This window comes from Culex quinquefasciatus, chromosome 2 (assembly GCF_015732765.1).
Source record: "Culex quinquefasciatus strain JHB chromosome 2, VPISU_Cqui_1.0_pri_paternal, whole genome shotgun sequence".
NCBI lineage: Eukaryota > Metazoa > Arthropoda > Insecta > Diptera > Culicidae > Culex > Culex quinquefasciatus.
This window is the reverse complement of record NC_051862.1, coordinates 26,570,586-26,589,628: the sequence shown is the minus strand read 5'-3', so window position 1 is coordinate 26,589,628 and position 19,043 is coordinate 26,570,586. Positions and strand designations below refer to the sequence as shown.

Below are 19,043 nucleotides of genomic sequence, written 5' to 3'. Positions count from 1 at the left end.
AAATTGAAAAAAGTTTACACAGTTTACAGACATTATAAAAATATGAATTACTATGCTCTTGAAACTAAATTAAAATTGAATATAATTATAATTTGTCGATGTAAAATCGAATTTGCAATCAAAAAGTACTCTAGTGAAATTTTGATAAAGTGAACCGTTTTCAAGTTTAGGCCACTTTTAGGTAACTTTTTTGAAAATAGTCGCAGTATTTCATTTTTTTAAATTAGTGTCCATGTTTGCCCTCATTTGCAAAAAAATATTTTTGAAAAGCTAAGAAAATTTTCTATACTTAGCTTTTATGAACTTTGTTGCTGAGATATTGCCATGCCAAGATTAAAAAACAGGAAAATTAATGTTTTCTAAGTCTTACTCAAACAACCCACCTTTTTCTAATGTCGATATCTCAACAACTAATGGTACGATTTTTAATGTTAACATATGAAACATTCGTGAAATTGTCCGATCTTTTCGAAAACAATATTTCTGGAGTTTTTTTGTAATGGTTCAATAACCAAATTTTCAGTTTTTGCATTTTGGGTGTTTGTTAATACCCCTGACTCAAGGCGGCTTCAAAAACACCCAAAAAGCAAAAACTGGAAATTTGGTTCATTGAACCTTTTAAAAAACTCCAGATTTCAATATTTTTTTAAATCAAGACTAAATTGAAATGCAAAAGGAAATAATATTGTATGCTTGGCCCATTTGAAATTTTAGTCTTGATTTAAAAAAATAAAATAATGTTTTCGAAAAAATCGGAAAATTTCACGAACGTTTCGTATTTTAACATTGAAATTCGGACAGCTCTTTAAAAATATATTTTTTCAACAGTGGGCAAACATGGGCACTAAATTAAAACTATTTTCAAAAAAATTACCTTAAAAATGGCTATAACTTGAAAAAGGCGCACTTTATCAAAATTTCACCGTTTTGAAATAAATCAGTATTGGTACATAAATTTATAACTCGGTCAAAGATTTTTTTGCACATTCTGGAAATTCTGAAAAGTTGGCATTTCATGTCCCTAAAATTTAAAACATTGTATTTTTGCAAGTCAAGCTTTAGTGACAAAAAGTAAAATAAAAAATGGTTAGATTTTGGATGTTAAAAGTCGAACTTTTGAGAAATATTCTGCTCTTTATAATGAAAATAAATTGGAAATTTTAAAGCGTCCAAAATAAGTGATTAAGACTTTTAATTATGTTAACCTTAGTTTAAAGATTTTTTCATTGAAAATAGCAAAAAATAATCACAAATGTTGGATTATTCAACATCACAAATAGAACCAATTGGTTCCGAAATATCGTCAGTTGTCAAATAAAAGCTAATTAGGCAACACTGAGAAAAAAACTGATTTTTCACAAAATTTTAGTTTTAAAATGCTGTATGTCAGCAACCGGACTGATCAAAAACAGAAAATTGTAGGATTTTTTTGAGCTGCTCGAAAAGATTTCTTGTCGGGTGCTTGTCTGTCTTTCATGAAAGTTTCTTAAAAAAAATCGAACATTTTTATCAAAAATTGTTTTAAGTAATTTTCAATTGAAAATTTCAGTTAATTTTTCCAATAAAAAAAACATTTATCAAAAAATCAATATTTAATATTTGATGAAAAAAAGTCAATTTAAAATCGTAAAAAAAATCCGTGTACCGTTTTGCCTTCCTCACTCAGGTAAGGCTATAATCCTGCTCTAAAAATGAACTTTGTATAAAAACGTCGTAGACCCACCTTCATGTATACATATCGACTCAGAATCGAAAACTGGACAAATGTCTGTGTGTATGTGTGTGTATGTGTGTGTATGTGTGCGTATGTGTGTGTATGTGTGTGTGTATGTATGTATGTAACCAACAAACTAGCTCATGTTTCTCGGCACTGGCTGAACCGATTTGACCCGAACCTGTTGCATTCAACTTGGTTTAGGGTCCCATAGATCGAGTTTTATACAGATTGAAGTTTTGATAAGTAGTTCAAAAGTTATGTATTAAAATGTGTTTTGACATATATCCGGATCTCACTTAAATGTATATAAACTATGTCCGGATCCACCATCCAACCCATCGTTTGTTAGGTTATCAAAAAAATCTTTCAAACGAGTCCAAAACATTGATGATCTGGCAACCCTGTCTCGAGGTATGGCCACTTAAGTGATATTTATGTTCTTTTTTATCCCGGATCTAAAAAATAGATGAAATTTTTTTACAATTCCATCATATCAGCCATTGTTGGTAATAAGTGAGGAAGGCTCTAACCACATAGGTGGATTAAGTTAGTTTTTTCTTCAAAAGTTACAGATTTTCGAATATTTACGTACCATTTTTGTATGGACAGCTGCCAAAATTGAATGGAGCCTTGTATGGGTGAACCAATGACACAAAATGGCTTCTTTGGTCACAGGGAAGGACCCCACAAAGTTTGTAAGGAACTTGTAAGGAAAAACTAAGGAAGCAAAAATCTTTTTTTGACATCGAAAATACATGGACAATCTTTAATCCAAATAAAAAAAAGTTAATGTTATTTTTATGTTTTGTCAACACCTAATAAAACATCTTTTCACCCTGTTGCTTAACAAAATCATCAAAAGCCTCCTATGGTATTTCAACATTTCCCCCCACAACAAAAATCCCATCAAATCAAAGTCCAATCTCGTTGCCCTCATCTCAACCTTTCCACAACCAAATTATAAATGAGAAGTTGGGGGGAGGGGCTCCTGAACAAGGATCTTTCTCCACAATCAATTATCGCGTGTCAACGCAGGCAAAAAAAAAAAAAAAAAATCAGTGTCTTGCGAACCTTCGTGGTGAACGGACACTAGAGCTGCGGTATTTTTTACTACCTAAGCTCAGAGTTATTTCAAAACAAAATTCACAGTCTTTTTAAAGACTACCTGAGTTATTTTCCAAAATTCTAAACAGTCTTTTCAAGACTAACCCCACCTGAAATTTTGTTGTATTTTACAAACGAAGCCATCTTTTAAGAGAACTTTGCTTGCAAAATGCGTCAAAACAAAGGTAAACGCAAATCTTCTGAAGATTTGGTCGTTACGTCGGTGAAGCGTTTGAACGCTAAACCGGCTAACGGAAACAGAAAAAGAAAACAGCCTCTTCTGAGGTCTGATTCTGATTCTGAATGTGAGGTCAATCCTCCAATTCCATTGACAAACAGTTTCGGTGTTTTATCCGAAACTGATGACAAGGAACCTTCTCCTCGTACTGAGCCTTCTGCCGTCGAGAAACGAGTAAAGGCTCCGCCAATTGTAGTGACTTCCGTCTCCGATTTGGCCAGCTTTCGAACGCAACTGAAGAATTGCAAGGAAACTTGCAATTTGAAAGTTTCGTTCCAGCTTGGTCGAAGAGGAGAATGTCGCTTGTTGACGGAATCTTTACAAGATCACCAAACTTTTGTTGGTTATTTGAAAACCACAAACACAATTTCTACACGTATGAGACCAAGAATGCTCGTCCATTCAAGGCGGTCCTGAAAGGTCTCTCCAACGACTTGTCGGTGGATGAGATCAAAAACGAACTTAAGGTGTTGCTTGGCTTTGCCCCATCCCAAGTAATACCAATGAAGAAAAAATCAAACGGGAATATTTCTCGCTTTGGTTTGACTTCACAATTTTATCTGATTCATTTCAACAGAAATGAAATCAACAATTTGAAACTTTTGGACAAAGTACAGTTTTTGTTCCATGTACGGGTAAAGTGGGAGCATTTTAAGAAACATGGCGGTAATGGCCAGAATCTGACCCAGTGCCGGCGTTGCCAGGCATTCGGTCACGGTACTGATCATTGCGCCATGGTTCCAAAATGCATGGTTTGCGGGGATTCTTCTCACGACAAGGACAATTGTCCCGTGAAAGAAGTCACCCAATTTAAATGTGCAAATTGTGGTGGAAATCACAAATCAAATTTCTGGGATTGCCCCATCAGAAAAAAGGTTTTGGATTCTCGTGCTAAGCATCAGCCGAAATCCAAACCGAAATTTTCTCAAAGTCAGGTTTTACCTGCATCTTTAAATCAAACGTTCGTGCTGTCTCACTCGAACAATGCTAGAAATACCCCTACCGTGGAAAAGTTAGGTAACAACAATGGCATTTCTTATGCTAACGTCGTTTCGGGTTCAGGTTCATCCACGAATTTTAAATCCTCTACCAATCTTTCTGAAATTGGGCAGGTACCTCAAATCTCATTTGAAAATTTTTCTGCTGGCAACGCTTTGGGATCTTCTGATCTCGGCGATGTTACGTTTGAAAAATGACTTTTTGCAAAACTCACTGTTTGGTTTGATTCAAACAATGAGTAATGCTACATCCATGATGGAAGCTATCCAGATTGGATTAAAATTTGCGAATGATGTTGTTCTTACCCTGAAGTTTAATCATGGATCTAAGTAATTCCATCAATATTATGAATTTTAATGCTCGCTCTTTAAAAGCGAAAGAAAATGAATTTTTCAACTTTTACGAGTTCATAACGTGCATGTTGCTGTTATAACCGAAACATTTTTAAAAACTGGCACTTATTTGAAAAGTGATCCAGATTATAAAGTTATAACTAATAACCGAATGAATCGAAATGGCGGTGGAGTTGCAATAGTTATCCACCGTAGTATGACTTATAGCACGTTACGTGACTTTAAGTTAAAAGTTATTGAAAGTTTGGGCATTGAACTTGAAACTTCTTTTGGGAAAATTATGATTGCAGCTGCATATTTGCCATTCCAATGCACTGGGGAAAATAAAAATTATTTCAAAGGGGATTTGAATAAACTTACTCGGCATAGATCTCGATTTTTGATCATCGGTGATTTTAATGCCAAACACCAATCTTGGAATAATTCAAAAGTAAATTCCAATGGTAAAATTCTATTCAGAGATTGCACTTCTGGTCTTTATTCGGTTTTATACCCGAATGGGCCAACTTGCTTTTCTTCTGTTAGAAATCCATCAACAATTGATTTGGTTTTGACAAATCAAAGTCAGTATTGTGGTCCTTTAGTGACTCATGCTGATTTTGATTCTGATCACCTTCCAGTAACTTTTTCACTTTCTCATGAAGCAGTTACCAGACCCAATAGTTCTGTGTTTAATTACCACAAAGCTAATTGGGACAGGTATCAGCATCATATTGAGAATAATTTAAATCATGATTTTGTTTTAGAAACCAAAGCTGATATTGATTCAGCCTTGGAATCTTTAACTAATGCAATTTTGGATGCTAGGAATATTGCTATTCCTAAAGTCCAAGTCAAATTTGATTCTCCCATTATTGATGACGATCTTCAGCTTCTGATTCGTCTGAAAATGTTCGCCGAAGACAGTATCAACGTTCTCGTGATCCTGCACTGAAGCGAATTCAAAAGATTTGCAAAAGGTTATTGACCACAGATTCACTCTCCTGCGAAATGAAAAGTTCGCAAGAGATGTCGAACAAATTAAACCTTATTCCAAACCTTTTGGAAACTTTCAAAGGTTCTTAAGAAACCTCAAAACCAATCCCTTCTTTAAAAGATGGTGATAATATTCTATTAACTAATGGGGAGAAAGCTCAAAAACTTGCTCAGCAGTTTGAGAGTGCTCATAATTTCAACTTGAATGTTTTGAGTCCTATTGAAAATCAAATTTCAATAGAATTTCAGAATATTGTTGAACAAGAATTTTCATCAGATGAAGTTTTTAATACGGATCTGAATGAAATAAAATCTATTATCAAAAATTTAAAAATATGAAAGCCCCTGGTGAGGATGGCATTTTTACATTTTAATTAAAAATTACCAGAAGCAACTTTAAGTAGCTTGGTCAAAATTTTCAACAAATGTTTTGATTTGGCATATTTTCCCAGTAGTTGGAAAAATGCCAAAGTAATTCCGATTTTGAAACCGGATAAAAATCCTGCTGAAGCCTCAAGCTATCGGCCCATTAGTTTGCTTTCATCTATTAGTAAATTATTCGAAAGAATAATTCTTAATAGAATGATGACGCACATTAATGAAAATTCAATTTTCGCTGATGAGCAGTTTGGATTTCGCCTTGGGCATTCAACTACTCATCAGTTGTTGAGAGTTTCAAATTTAATTCGAAGCAACAAATCTGAGGGCTATTCTACTGGCGCTGCTCTTCTAGACATAGAAAAAGCATTTGACAGTGTTTGGCATAAAGGTTTGATTGCGAAATTGAAAAGGTTTAATTTTCCGATTTATATCGTGAAAATTATTCAAAATTATTTGACGGATCGTACTCTGCAGGTATGTTATCAGAATAGCAAATCTGATCAACTACCTGTACGTGCTGGCGTCCCTCAAGGAAGCATTTTGGGTCCAATTTTATACAATATTTTTACTTCTGACTTGCCTGATTTGCCCCCAGGATGTCAGAAATCACTTTTTGCTGATGACACAAGCATCTCCGCCAAAGGCAGAAGCCTTCGTGTCATCACAAGAAGATTACAAAAAGCTTGGATATTTTCAATTCTTATTTGAAAGAATGGAAAATTACTCCAAATGCTGCAAAACTCAACTTATTATTTTCCCTCACAAACCAAGGGCTGATTTTCTTAAACCAAAAGTCATCACATTATAAAGATGAATGAGGTAAATTTAAAGTGGGAGGATCAAGTGAAATATCTTGGACTTGGTTTTGACAAAACCTTACTTACAAGGATCACATTGAAAGTATCCAGGTTAAATGTAACAAATATATTAAATGTTTGTATCCACTTATAAACAGGAATTCTAGACTTTGTCTCAAGAATAAACTGTTAATTTATAAACAAATTTTCAGACCTGCCATGCTTTATGCTGTGCCGATCTGGACAAGCTGTTGCTTAACCAGGAAGAAAAAACTTCAGAGGATTCAGAACAAAATTCTGAAAATGATTCTGAAACTTCCTCCCTGGTTCAGCACCAGTGAACTTCATCAATTAGCCGAAGTTGACACTTTGGATGTTATGTCCAATAAGATAATTGATGCATTTCGACAAAAATCATTGCAGTCTTCAGCTGCATTGATCCGCTCTTTATATAGTTTATAAGTTAGTTTTAAGGTATCCCTTTTCCCTTTTGTACATGTAGGACCTCCTACATTTGAAATCACTGAATAGCGAAAGCTACAATATTTCATGAATAAATGAAAGTTGCTAGTATTTAAAATTGAGGTGAAAAGTCATCGTTTGTGATTGGACACTCAATAATATTTTAACTGAATGAATGTACATGGAAAAGAAATTTGAAAAAATATAAATTAAAAAAAAAAAAAAAAAAAAAAACGCAGGCAAAAAAAACACTGAAATCAACAAGCACAAAACAAAAATCCTCATAATTAAATGAGAAAGCCGGCCCCTTTTCCCCTCTTATCGATTCCTGATCGCCTTTTTTGCGTTGAACCCAAACAAAAAACAATGGAAAGCTTTTCAGCAACAGAGAGAGAGAGAAAAAAAAGAGAAGAAAAAACTTTTCTTTTTTGGGGGAACTCAACCACACTCGTGTCGACACGTTTCTTGGAGTTAGCCTCCCCCCAAGGAAAAAAAATTATAGGGATTTCCTTTTCTGTTATTGAAAAAATATATATTTAAATTTCATTTACGAAAAAGAACATTTTTTCACTGCTTGAAATCAAACAAATTTAATAACTTTTTTTTTACTAGAAATAAATGTTGGTAGAAACCCCTATTGCAGCATCCATTTCTCATCCGTCAAAAATCGACCTAGTCGGGGTGCTTTTCGCCATCTGGCAGAGGAGAGACTTTCCTCTTCGCTTTCTTTTATAATATAAGGGGAAATATAATCATCAATGTCAGCATGACGAGGAGCGAAAATCGTCGTCGATTGGTGTTCAATAGTGCCAGCTTTAAGCACAACATCAGCAGTGTGAACGTTATCCTATTCTGCTTCGTTGGATGCTCACTAAGTACACACACACACACTGTAATGTGATAGGATACGAACACATGTTGGTGTGGTGTGAGAGCTTATTGTTTGCTTTTGTTCTTCTTTTGAGGGGGGGGAAACAAAGGAAAGTGATAACGAGCTTTTTAAAGTAATATTGAGGGAAAGTACTTTAAAAAAATTAATAAACTTAGAACAAACAATTAGTACAAAGCTTATTGACGAATACATTTTTACAACTTTAATAAATGGCAAAAAAAATCTCTCCCCAAGTCCCAAATACAAAGTCGAAACCAATTGAAATTGACAGTTTCAAGCTTCTAGGTAATGTACTTCCAACAGTCCTCCCACACGCAGACTGACTGACTGTTTGTTGATTGATTCGTTCGATTACAATTTCGATTATCGTCGTCACTTTCCCTTTTTTTGGCGTGGGAAATGTTTTCCGGAGAAATGATAAATTGCTGAATAATCAACTTGTTGACGATTCGCACTCTGTATTATTGAAGCAGGTAAGAGAAAGAAAAAAATGGCACAAAGTGATTGATTCAAAGAGTCTGCCATAATGAATGGAGCAGTTCGATGAATGAATGAATAAGGTAGACATTGTTTGAATTCAAGTGAAATTTGGGTAGCGGGATTATAATGAAGCAAACGTTAACTTAAAATTGAAAAAAACATGCAGGTTTATTCCTCTTTAACTTGAAATTAAACTCTGAAAATGTTAAAATTTGTTCTAATATCTATTTTAATAAACATTTCATTGACAATAATGCAACAAAACTAACATCACAAATCACAAATATCGCAACCCTTCACGGTTCAATAAATCTGCTCGATTTCATCAGCAGATCAAACAACTCCCGTCATGTTAAATTAGCTAGTTTAAACAGAACCCGTCAGTACCCGAGCTCAGCGCTTCGCGCTGTCAGTTTCACCGGGCAAACGTCAATAAACATAATCATCAACATGATCGTTTGCCATTATCGCACTTCATTATTCAGATAAGCCCCTCGTCTATGTTCAATCACTAGTCAGCTTGTTTAATCATCATCCACTCGAAAAGGGGGATGACATCCCACCAGTTTTCATAATTCGCGTCACGTCCGTTTTTTGATTAAGTGAGCTAGGGAAAATTGAGGAAAAAAGAAAAAAAAAGGTTAGTTTTTTCATAAGTGGAGTGTCTCCCCGATGTACACACAGTCACATCCATCATTATTATTAGCTTTGACAGAGTGGTGTGGGTGGGGCTGGGGGAAGGATGCTATTGAACAGCATCCACCTCTCACCTCCTTCACGTCACGTGCTTATTTCGCATCCACTTATCGAGATGAAGTGTCTCTGCGGCAAAATGAGCGTGCATTCAACGGTGCATAATATGCAGGGGCAATCTTTATGAAAAATTTTTGCTCGTTTTGACTAGAATTTTATATTGAACCTAACAAATTGTTTAAAAGTAAATTAAATTATCAATTTAAAAATGAGCACAATTAAAATTTAAAAATCCATGTAATGAATTCAATTTAAAATTTGCTAAATTAAATAGAAATATAACCGAATCCAGCCAGGATTTTTAATGAATCTGTCGTTAGAATGGTTTTAACCTTTTAAAAGTTGTGAAAAAGTTGGTCGTCGTTGATCATGGCCGTTCATGGTCATCCGCAACAGACAACAGAAAGCTAAAAGTAAATTTTTCAAAACATTTTTTCGTAAAATCGCGATAACTCTTGATGTTTGTAAGCAAACTCCTTATGGTTATATATCATTTTTTGTAATTTTTTGCTTTACAACTTTGTAAAACATTGTTACACTCCAAAAAATAACGCTGCAAAGTTAGAAAAAATACGAAACTTTCGTTTCAGGCTGCAAATTACTGAAAAACATCTCGTTGTTCACAAATTCAAAAATGAAAGGGGTCGTACCGCCCCTCCGTCACGAGATATCAAAAAACGGACCTCGGATTCGTGACCAGGGACAAAAGTTACCCCTTAGGACAAAGTTTCACGCAAATTGAAGAGGGGTCGGGGCAACTGTTGTGTGAATCGGCGGAGAATTACTCAAATTTTATTGCAATTAAAATAAACCTTCAGTTATGAAATTATATGTTTATTTAAAGGATTTTTTATGAAATATAATAGTGTTAACACGACATTTTTTGTAAGCTACACTGAGAAAAATCAGTTCCCCAAATCGTGAACAAGCGTTTATGAATTTGGGAATCACGAACAAAGTGTTTAAATTTCATGGTACGTTTTTCAAAAGCGGAACATTTGGAATTTTTGGAACACGTTTTTCTTCGTGTACACAGAAAAAAATGATGGTAATATTCATCAGGAAATGGTGACAGATTTTGTGTCAATAAAAATGATTAATTTTACCCCAAAAAAGATTAATTTTCATCAGCTTCACATTTTTACATTTTTTTTATGTAATATTACTCAAAAAAAGAGGTAATATTCAACCTACCAAATTTTTTACATTCCAAAATTCAATTTTTTTTTCTGTGTACGTTAAATTAATAAGGATGGTAAAAATGTTATTTAAATTATTGTCCCTTGGGTCTGGTAAAGTCAAGGGTGGGCAAAACGGTATATTATTCCTAGAGTAATTTGATTTTTTCAAAGCCAAAAGTATTCTCGATAGTTTACAATCGATTGTACCGGTAAAAGTTTTTTTAAATGAAAGTAAATGTAGGCAGTATTTTTTTCATGATTTTTTTAACTCTGAAGGCAACATGAAATAGATTTTGCAATTGCCTTATCACTATTTTTTTTTTTTTGTAGAATTATCCTCTTTAAGAATCATAAACAAACATTGGGGCTTTTTTATTATCGTAAAAATTGTCAAACTCTTGTATCCCCAAAGCCCGAAAGCCAACAAAAATAGATAGTCACTTAAATATAAGTGACACTAATTTTTTACATTTTAAGTTTTTAAGGTAGATTTTAAAATTATTTTATTTTATATTGAGCAATTCTATCAGATTTCGGTCATTCGATTTTTTTTTGTATTTTTGAATCCGGATGTCCCTAACAAAAATGATGTATGAAAATTCAAAAATCTGTATCTTTTGAAGGATTTTTTTTGTCGATTTCGATTGTCTTCGGCAATGTTGTAGGTATGGATAAGGACTACACTGAAAAAAATGATACACGGTAAAAAAAATTGGTGATTTAAATTTTTTATATGTTTTACGGGACATCAAATGCCAACCTTTCAGAAATTTCCAGGTTGAGCCAACAAATTTTGAACGAGTTATGAATTTTTGAATCAATACTGATTTTTTTTGAAAAAAAAAACGAAATATTGGTCACCATTTTTTTTTTAATTTCATGTTAAGATGTAAAATCAAATTTGCAATCAAAAACTACTTTAGTTTTTTTTTAATTAGTGCGGTTTGTCCACCTTTGTAAACAGAATTTACAAAAATTTTAAATCAAGACTAACATTTCAAAAGGGCGTAATATTGAATGTTTAGCCCTTTTAAAATGTTATTTTTGATTTTATTTTTTCGAAAATATTGTTTTTGGAAAGATCAGAAAATTTTACGAATGTTTCATGTTTCAACATTGTAAATCGGACCAGTAGTTGCTGAAATATCCACGTTAGAAAATGGTGGGTTGTTTGGGTGAGACTAAGAAAACATAAATTTTCCTGCTTTTTAAACCTTTGCATGGCAATATCTCAGCAACTAAAGGTCGTATCAACAAAGTTCAAGAGTGCAAAATATAGAGAATTTTCTCAGCTTTTCAAAAATATTTTTTTCAAAAGTGGGCAAACATGTGCAGTAATTTAAAAAAATGAAAAACTGCGACTATTTTCAAAAAAGTTACCTAAAATGGCTTTAACTTGAAAACGGTGCACTTTATCAAAATTTAACTCAAGTTTTTTATTATTGCAAATTTGATTTTATATCGAAAAAAGAAGTTAAAAAATTTTGGCAACCAATATTTCGATTTGTTGAGAAAAATCAGTTTTGATTCAAAATTCATAACTCGGTCAAAGATTTTTTGTAAGTTGGCAATGTCCTAGAACATATTCTCAAGTTTAGAGTTGGCATTTTGTGTAACTGTCTTCCCTTTAGAACATATTTAAAGTATAGAAAATAAAAAAATGTTTTGTTCCCTATTTTAGGAAAATGCTTAATTTTAACCATTGATGTGCCCTAAAACTAATCAAAAACATTGATTTTTTCATTTGATGAACTTTTAAAAAAAAGAAAATTTAGATTTATCCACGATGGTTCAGAGTTTATACAACACAAAAAAAAGTAATACAGAGTCTACAAAACGCTTGTTCGAATTGAAAAGTTCAACTTTTCAGCACCCATTTGAGTGCTGAAAAGTAGAACTTTTCAGCATTTATTTTGAAAAGTGTTGCTATTCGATTCTGTTATTTTTGGTACAGAAAAGTAGGCTATTTCGTCGTTCAAGAATGACACGAAAAGTGAGTAGTTTCACGACGGAATTGCAAAAAGGAATTTTAAAATGTTATTTAAGAAAATAAAACCGATTCAGCTATCAACAACATCAGATCCCTAAAAAATATGAGGCTTTTCACTACAACGAACTTAAACTCCGAAAGGTGTTCATCAAGCAGTTCGCGAGGATAAATTTGCAATGTTCTCCATCACGTTAACTTCCTCTCTCTAGGTGTGTGAGTCTTTACGACCCTGGAGTTGATAAACTTCTGCGAAGACTCAGAACTAACAACGATGATTCGCTCTCAGCTTCTGCTTCTGCTTGACTGCGCGCTTCGCAACTGCTTCCGGTTTTCACTTCTGACGTGTGTCTGCATGTGTGTGTGTTTGGATTATGATGCATAATGGAAGTGACGTGGCACTAAGCTGGTGAAATTCATCAGTGTGTTTATGCTTGATGCTTCTTCCTCGTGTGATGCTGCATACTACCCAAGGGTAGAAACGATAAGTGCCTGCCAGTAATTGCACTAGTTTTGCGCTAAAGTGCTTTCCAAAGAACTTTTTGACTTTTAGCGTGTTTTTTCCGGTTTGGCAAGCACTATAATTATATTGGCACACCTATGATGTGAAATCGCAAATTATACTAGTTTCAACTTTCATATTTCTTGCAAAGTTTTGATGAAACAGGATGAGATGTTTGGCTCCAAATAAGTCAAAGTTAGTCAGAAAATTAGGATATCTGATTTGATCTATTTGGTATCAATGGCAAAAAAATGGGTGTTCAATTTTTCAAAAATAATATGAATACTTAAAAAAGAAAATTTAAGAGCATTTATCATTTGTTTTCTGTTGATTATTCTATTTCAATGACCGGAAGAATTGAATAAAACCTTTTTTTCTACATTAAATACAATTTTTAACTATTCTAACTTTTTTCCTACAATATTTTAAACATTCTCACTTTCACTTTCCACATAACTTCTCATCATCTAACATGAATGCAATGCACCTGACATAACCCACCCACATAATCCCCCCATTCAAAAAAAAATAGCAAAATCACAAAAGGGGCCATCCACCAACCACGCGAACACTTGAAGGGGGGGTTTAATAAAAACAAAAGTTTCCACGTGATTTGCGAATGGCCCCATTGCAAAAAAAAGTAACAAAAGTAATGCAAAACAAAAATGCAATTGTTCCGTTTGTGGTGTGCGTGCGTGTGTTTGTTCGTTTCGTTCCCGCCTTTTCCCCCGCCACCCCGCCCGCTCTCAATGTGCGCGCGCGTGTGTGTGTGTGCCGCCCGCCTGCCCCCGTCTAGATGTGTATCAATGTGTTGTTGTTTGTTGTTTTGTTTTGAAACATTCGGGTTCAGACCCTAATGGTACAGGTGGCGCGGCGTGGGGCCTCGGTGCTCAAGCGGAGGAAATCCCGGAACCGGATGGACGCTCCGGGCGTGAAATCGGCCACGGCGGCGGCTGCGGCGGCGTCCACTTCCGACCTTGGCGACGCCGTCTTCCACCGGAGGAGGAGCGGCCAGCAGCGGGACGGTGGGGACACCCGGCGGGGGTGCCGGAAGTGGCGGTGGACCCGGAACCAGTTGTGGGGTGGCGGCCAGTGAAAGTACCGCGCTCGGAACGCCGATTACGGCGGCACCGGCGGACGCGCACCACCATCTGTCCAAGAGCGAGTCGGACGGGGACGTGGTCTTCTACATGGAGGAACCGAGGGCGGCGGGTGAGTAAAGAGATTCATTTTCATGCATATTTACTTGATGCCTAATTGATTGCTTCTAAAACTATTTAAATGACATCATTTAGGAATCGTCTCCATTCAACGAATTTGAAACAAATGTTTGATGGAGACGCATGATTGTTTAAACCGAAATATTAACATTACTACGAAATATATTAAAAGCATTATTTAGATCAGCTACCATCCCACTAACATAAATCTCGAAAATAAAAAAATACGTATTTTGGGAAATTGAGTTTTAGTTTAAAAAAAAGTTGATTAAAAAATCTGCAAATTTTTTTTTCCGTGTACCTATTTTTTCTCAAAAGTCCTCAACAATACCTACAACTTTGCCGAAGACACCAAATTGATCAGAAAATTCACTCAAAAGTTACAATTGTTTGGATATTTACATACCATTTTTGTATGGACAGCTGCCAAAATTGTATGGAGACTTGTATGGGTGAACCAATGACGCAAAATAGCTTATTTCGTCATATGGAAGGCCCCCACAAAGTTTAAGTCAAATAAAAAAAAAACAAAAAATAAAAAAGGTTGAAATCGGCCGATTTCGTAGAGAGTTGCTCATCTCGAGAAGGGATTTTCCAATCAATTTGGTGTCTTCGGCATAGCTGTAGGTTATGACGAGAACGTTTGAAATAAATGATACACGGAAAAAACCCCTGTTTATTTTTTATTTAAATTTTTATCATCAAATTTTTAACTCGCATTTTTTATTCATTTTCGAAATTCTGAAATATGTTTTAGGGGAAAAGAAAAGGCATATTTTGCGCTAGAAGTGATTGTGGTTTTTGGATAAAAAAAAGTAATATTGTTAAACTAAATTTCCATACAGTCCAGACTCGATTATCCGAAGGTTTGTTTCAAAAACAAAAAAATCATTATTTTTATTTTCTTACTTTTAACATCCAATTCGTGTTCTGCAACGCAATTTTAGTCAAATTTGAATTTTTGATTGCCTATTAAATTAAGAAATGTATTTTTTTAATAACAACCAAAAATAAAACAACATAAAAAACCGTGATTCGATTATCTTAAGCTTAATTTTACCAAGGTCTTCGGATTATCGAGTCTGGACTGTAATCATTTTTAGAGGCAAAATAAAATTTGCAATCGACAATGACTTTACAAATTATTTGATATAGTAGACATTTTTATAGCATTTAACTTTTAAGCATTCGCCCTTAACTTTATTTTCCTTCTCGAATTATTTTGAAATTAATTCAAAACAAATCCATAAAAAGCCTATTACAGACATGCCTCGGTTTAGCACCGAGACACGGAGCTTATTGGATTTTCGCTATATGGGCGACATTGGCTAAAATCGTATGAAAAATCATGCAAACATCGAAAAATTATAGTGTTTTGGAATCGGGATGGTGTCAGCTATCCATTAAAATTATAATTTCAAGAAAATTTTCACATGAATTCGCATTTTTCCTGAACTTTACAAATGCATTTTTTTTCTCTAAAGAAACCAAAAATATGTTGTTATTGCAATATGGGTATCAAATGATCAGTTATATTTTCATACATTTCGAATGTTTAATCATTTTTTCAATGCTCAAAATTTTCACAAAACTACGTATTTTCAAAAAAAAATACTCAGAATTTCAGTTTTTACAATACTGGTATCAAACGATCAGAATTTTTTTAATACATTTCGAATGTATCATCAATATTTTTTGGAAATACTAAAAATTTTCACAAAAATATGTATTTTCAAAACGATATTCAAAATTCAAGTTTTGAGAAAATTTGGAGAATTTAAAAAAAATATTACATTCCAAATGTATGAAAAAAAATCCCGATGATTTGATTCCCATGTTGTGAAAAACTAAAATTTTGAGTAGTTTTTCAAAAATACGTAGATTTTTGAAGTTTTGGAATATTTTCAAAAAATGTTGTTATTGCATTCGAAATGTATGAAAAAATCCCGATCATTTGAAACCCATATTGTAAAAACTTAAAAATATATGAAAAAAATCTCGATCGTTTGATACCCATATTGTATAAACTGAAATTTGGAGCATTTTTCCGAAAATACGTTGTTTTATGATAATTTTGAGTATTTCCAAAAATGTTATTTTTACAGTCCAAATGTATGAAAAATCCCGATCGATTGATACCCTTATTGTAAAAACTGAAATCTTGAGTATTTTAAAAGTAAGTGGTTTTGTTAAAATTTTGAGTATTTTCAAAACAAAAAATATTGTTGAATTCGATATGTATGAAAAAATTCCGATCATTTGATGCCCATATTGTAAAAACTGAAATTTTGTTTTTTCTTTCAAAAATACGTACTTTTGTGAAAATTTTGAGTATTTCCAAAAAAATGTTGTTGTAACATTCGAAACGTATGAAAACTCTCGATCGATTGATGCCCATATTGTAAAAATTGAAATTTTGATTATTTTTTTTTTTTCAAAAATACGTAGTTTCGTGAACATTTTGAGTATTTTCAAAAAAATGATTTTACATTCGAACTGTATGAAAAAAAAAATCCGATCATTTGATACCCATATTGCAATAACAATAATTTTGAGTATTTTTTCGAGAAACATTGCATTTTCAAAAACCATAAAGAAAATTTTCATGTAATTATAATTTTAATGGATAGCTGACACCATCCCGGTTCCAAAACATTATAATTTTTTGATGTTTGCGTGATTTTTCATACGATTTTAGCCAATGTCTCCCATATAGCCAAAATCCCAAAAGCTCTGTGATTCAGTTAAGCACTGGACCGTGCTTAAGGGGTTACATACACGTAAATGGGCAAAAATGTCAGAGGTTGGCATTAGCATACATTGAAACTTTTTCAAAATCTGTTTTCATCTATTGTCAAAACAAATTTGAAGACAAAGGTTGTATCATTACCGAGATATAGCTATTTGAAGTAAGCTAATTCTAAAAACGGGTGCCACGATATCTCAACACAATCGGCTCAAAATTTTGGTGACGACTCGTTAAACCGGTCCTGTGTGCATGATCGTCAAAAAGTTTATTTAAAAAAGATAAAAATATTTTTGATGTTTTTCATATAAAAAAACGTCAGTTTTTGATTTTTGTATTTAAAAAAAGCAAAATTTCAAAACCAGGCACCGTCATGCACACGCGATATATCTTTAGCGTCTTCACCCCAAATTTCTGCCAATTTGGCCCATCCAATCTCGAGATATCTTGGCACCCGTAAATCAACTCGGTGTTAAGAGAAAAAATGTTCACAAAGTTTGACAGTTCGCTTTGCGCATGGCAAAATATTGCACTTAAATCGTCTCTTACTTAGTTCAGTCACGAAATATCTTCATGAAACTTTCAGGAGTGATTGAAAATCATCTTTTTGGTGGATTCATTTCTACATGTATGTAACCCCTTAACCGAGGCAGTGCAAAACCGTGGCGTGTCTGTACATGAAAACGGTGTACTTTATCAAAAATGTGTTAAGTGGTAATCGATTGCAAACTTGATTTTGTACTTTTTTTTTAGAAAATAACGCAATTTCAATATCAAACGTAAAACAAACGCAGAAATTAATTATTTTCTTTTAAATTATTTTTTATTTTTTTGAGAGACCAGAAAAATAATTGCAGGTTAAAAGCTCGTTTATAAGGAACCCTTTTGAACGCTTTGCATTCTTGTCACCCATTTTTGTAATCAAAACATTATTATATTAAACCAAAGAATTTTATGTTTGAATAAATTAAGCAAGAATGTTTTTGCTAATGAAACTAGAGTAAGAATGCTAAATTTAGTTGAAATCTCAAACAGCTGCTTGGGCCATCGTGACCTTCGACACTATAATTTGCAATTTTTTTTTTTCAGTTCAACAAGAATTGTTGAAATTGTTTTTTTCGTAAATAGATCGAATAACGATCGCAAATCGGCCTCGTTTACAAATGGCTCATGCGTCCTTTTGAAAACTAATCTGAGAAATGAACCGAAAAAATCACACTCCCGTCAGTAAAACAATGTTTATAGTCTCTTTAAATTGCCCCGTCAGCTTTTGTGTCACGTGTCACGCGACGGAATTTTTCAGCACATCTCCTCTCCGTGCCGAGGTGCGATCTATTATTATGATTATTCTGCGCCTTTTGTAGTTGTGAGCGTGGTGTGGCACGTTATTTTTACACCACAACAACAAAGCAAGCTGCGTGATTGTTTGGTGGAAGAGATACCACGATTCATCATGGCTGGTGGGTGGGTGGTGAAGCTCACATGCAATAAGCCTTATCAGGGTCGTGGAATCGAAACGCTGGAAACGCCACATGGTTGTAATTTTTTTGGGGTCAGAGAACCATTTAAATAAAGGAAATGATGAGTCCTTGTGGCTAAATTTGTCTCAAATAGATTTTTTTTATTTTTTTACCTTGTTTTGCGAAAATAAAATTCTAATGGTAGAATATCTTTTACACTATTTCTGCCCTTTATTCTTTTTCGTGATTTCGTGCACACACGGAAAGAGAATAAATTTAGTTCCTAATACAGCGTAAGTCTACTAAAACATCAAAGACTAGACAACGTGACCAAACCTAGCACTATCGCAATAGTTGCGTGTTGAAGTTAAAAAAAAACTTCGCTTGAAAAAGACAAACAGAAGTGTCAAAAATAGTGCCACAAAATTTGACATTGGATGCAACAATTTGCCCAATATTTCAAATATTTTGTTTGTGTTTCTAATCATTTAATTTTCAATGTAAAAAATGCCACCTTTAACTTTTTCTTATCAGAAAGATTATAAAATTTCACTTAATTCTAATTTTTAACATTTTAACATTCACATCCGATTCACATCACATTCATAAGGTGATTTTTTCCTTGAAAGTGCAACTTTTTAATCAAAATATTTAGTTTAGAGCGTCCAATTTCCCGTTCCGGAAAAAAATCCCGGGAATTTCCGGGATTTCCTGGAAAAAATATTTCCCGTTTCTCGGGAAATTTGGACATTTCCCGGGAATTCCCGAAATACAAGCGTAAGTATACATTTTCCTA

At 33.8% G+C, this 19,043-nt stretch overlaps 1 protein-coding gene across 1 annotated transcript in view; it reads left to right on the top strand.

Moving 5' to 3' along the window:
- Nucleotides 1-19,043, top strand: part of LOC6044923 (potassium voltage-gated channel subfamily KQT member 1) — a 140,958-nt gene that overhangs the window by 106,586 nt on the left and 15,329 nt on the right. The window contains exons 6-7 of the mRNA XM_038257392.1: nt 13,672-13,757; nt 13,924-14,033. Of these exons, the coding sequence (XP_038113320.1) occupies nt 13,672-13,757; nt 13,924-14,033 (196 nt within the window). The remainder of the gene's footprint in view (nt 1-13,671; nt 13,758-13,923; nt 14,034-19,043) is intronic.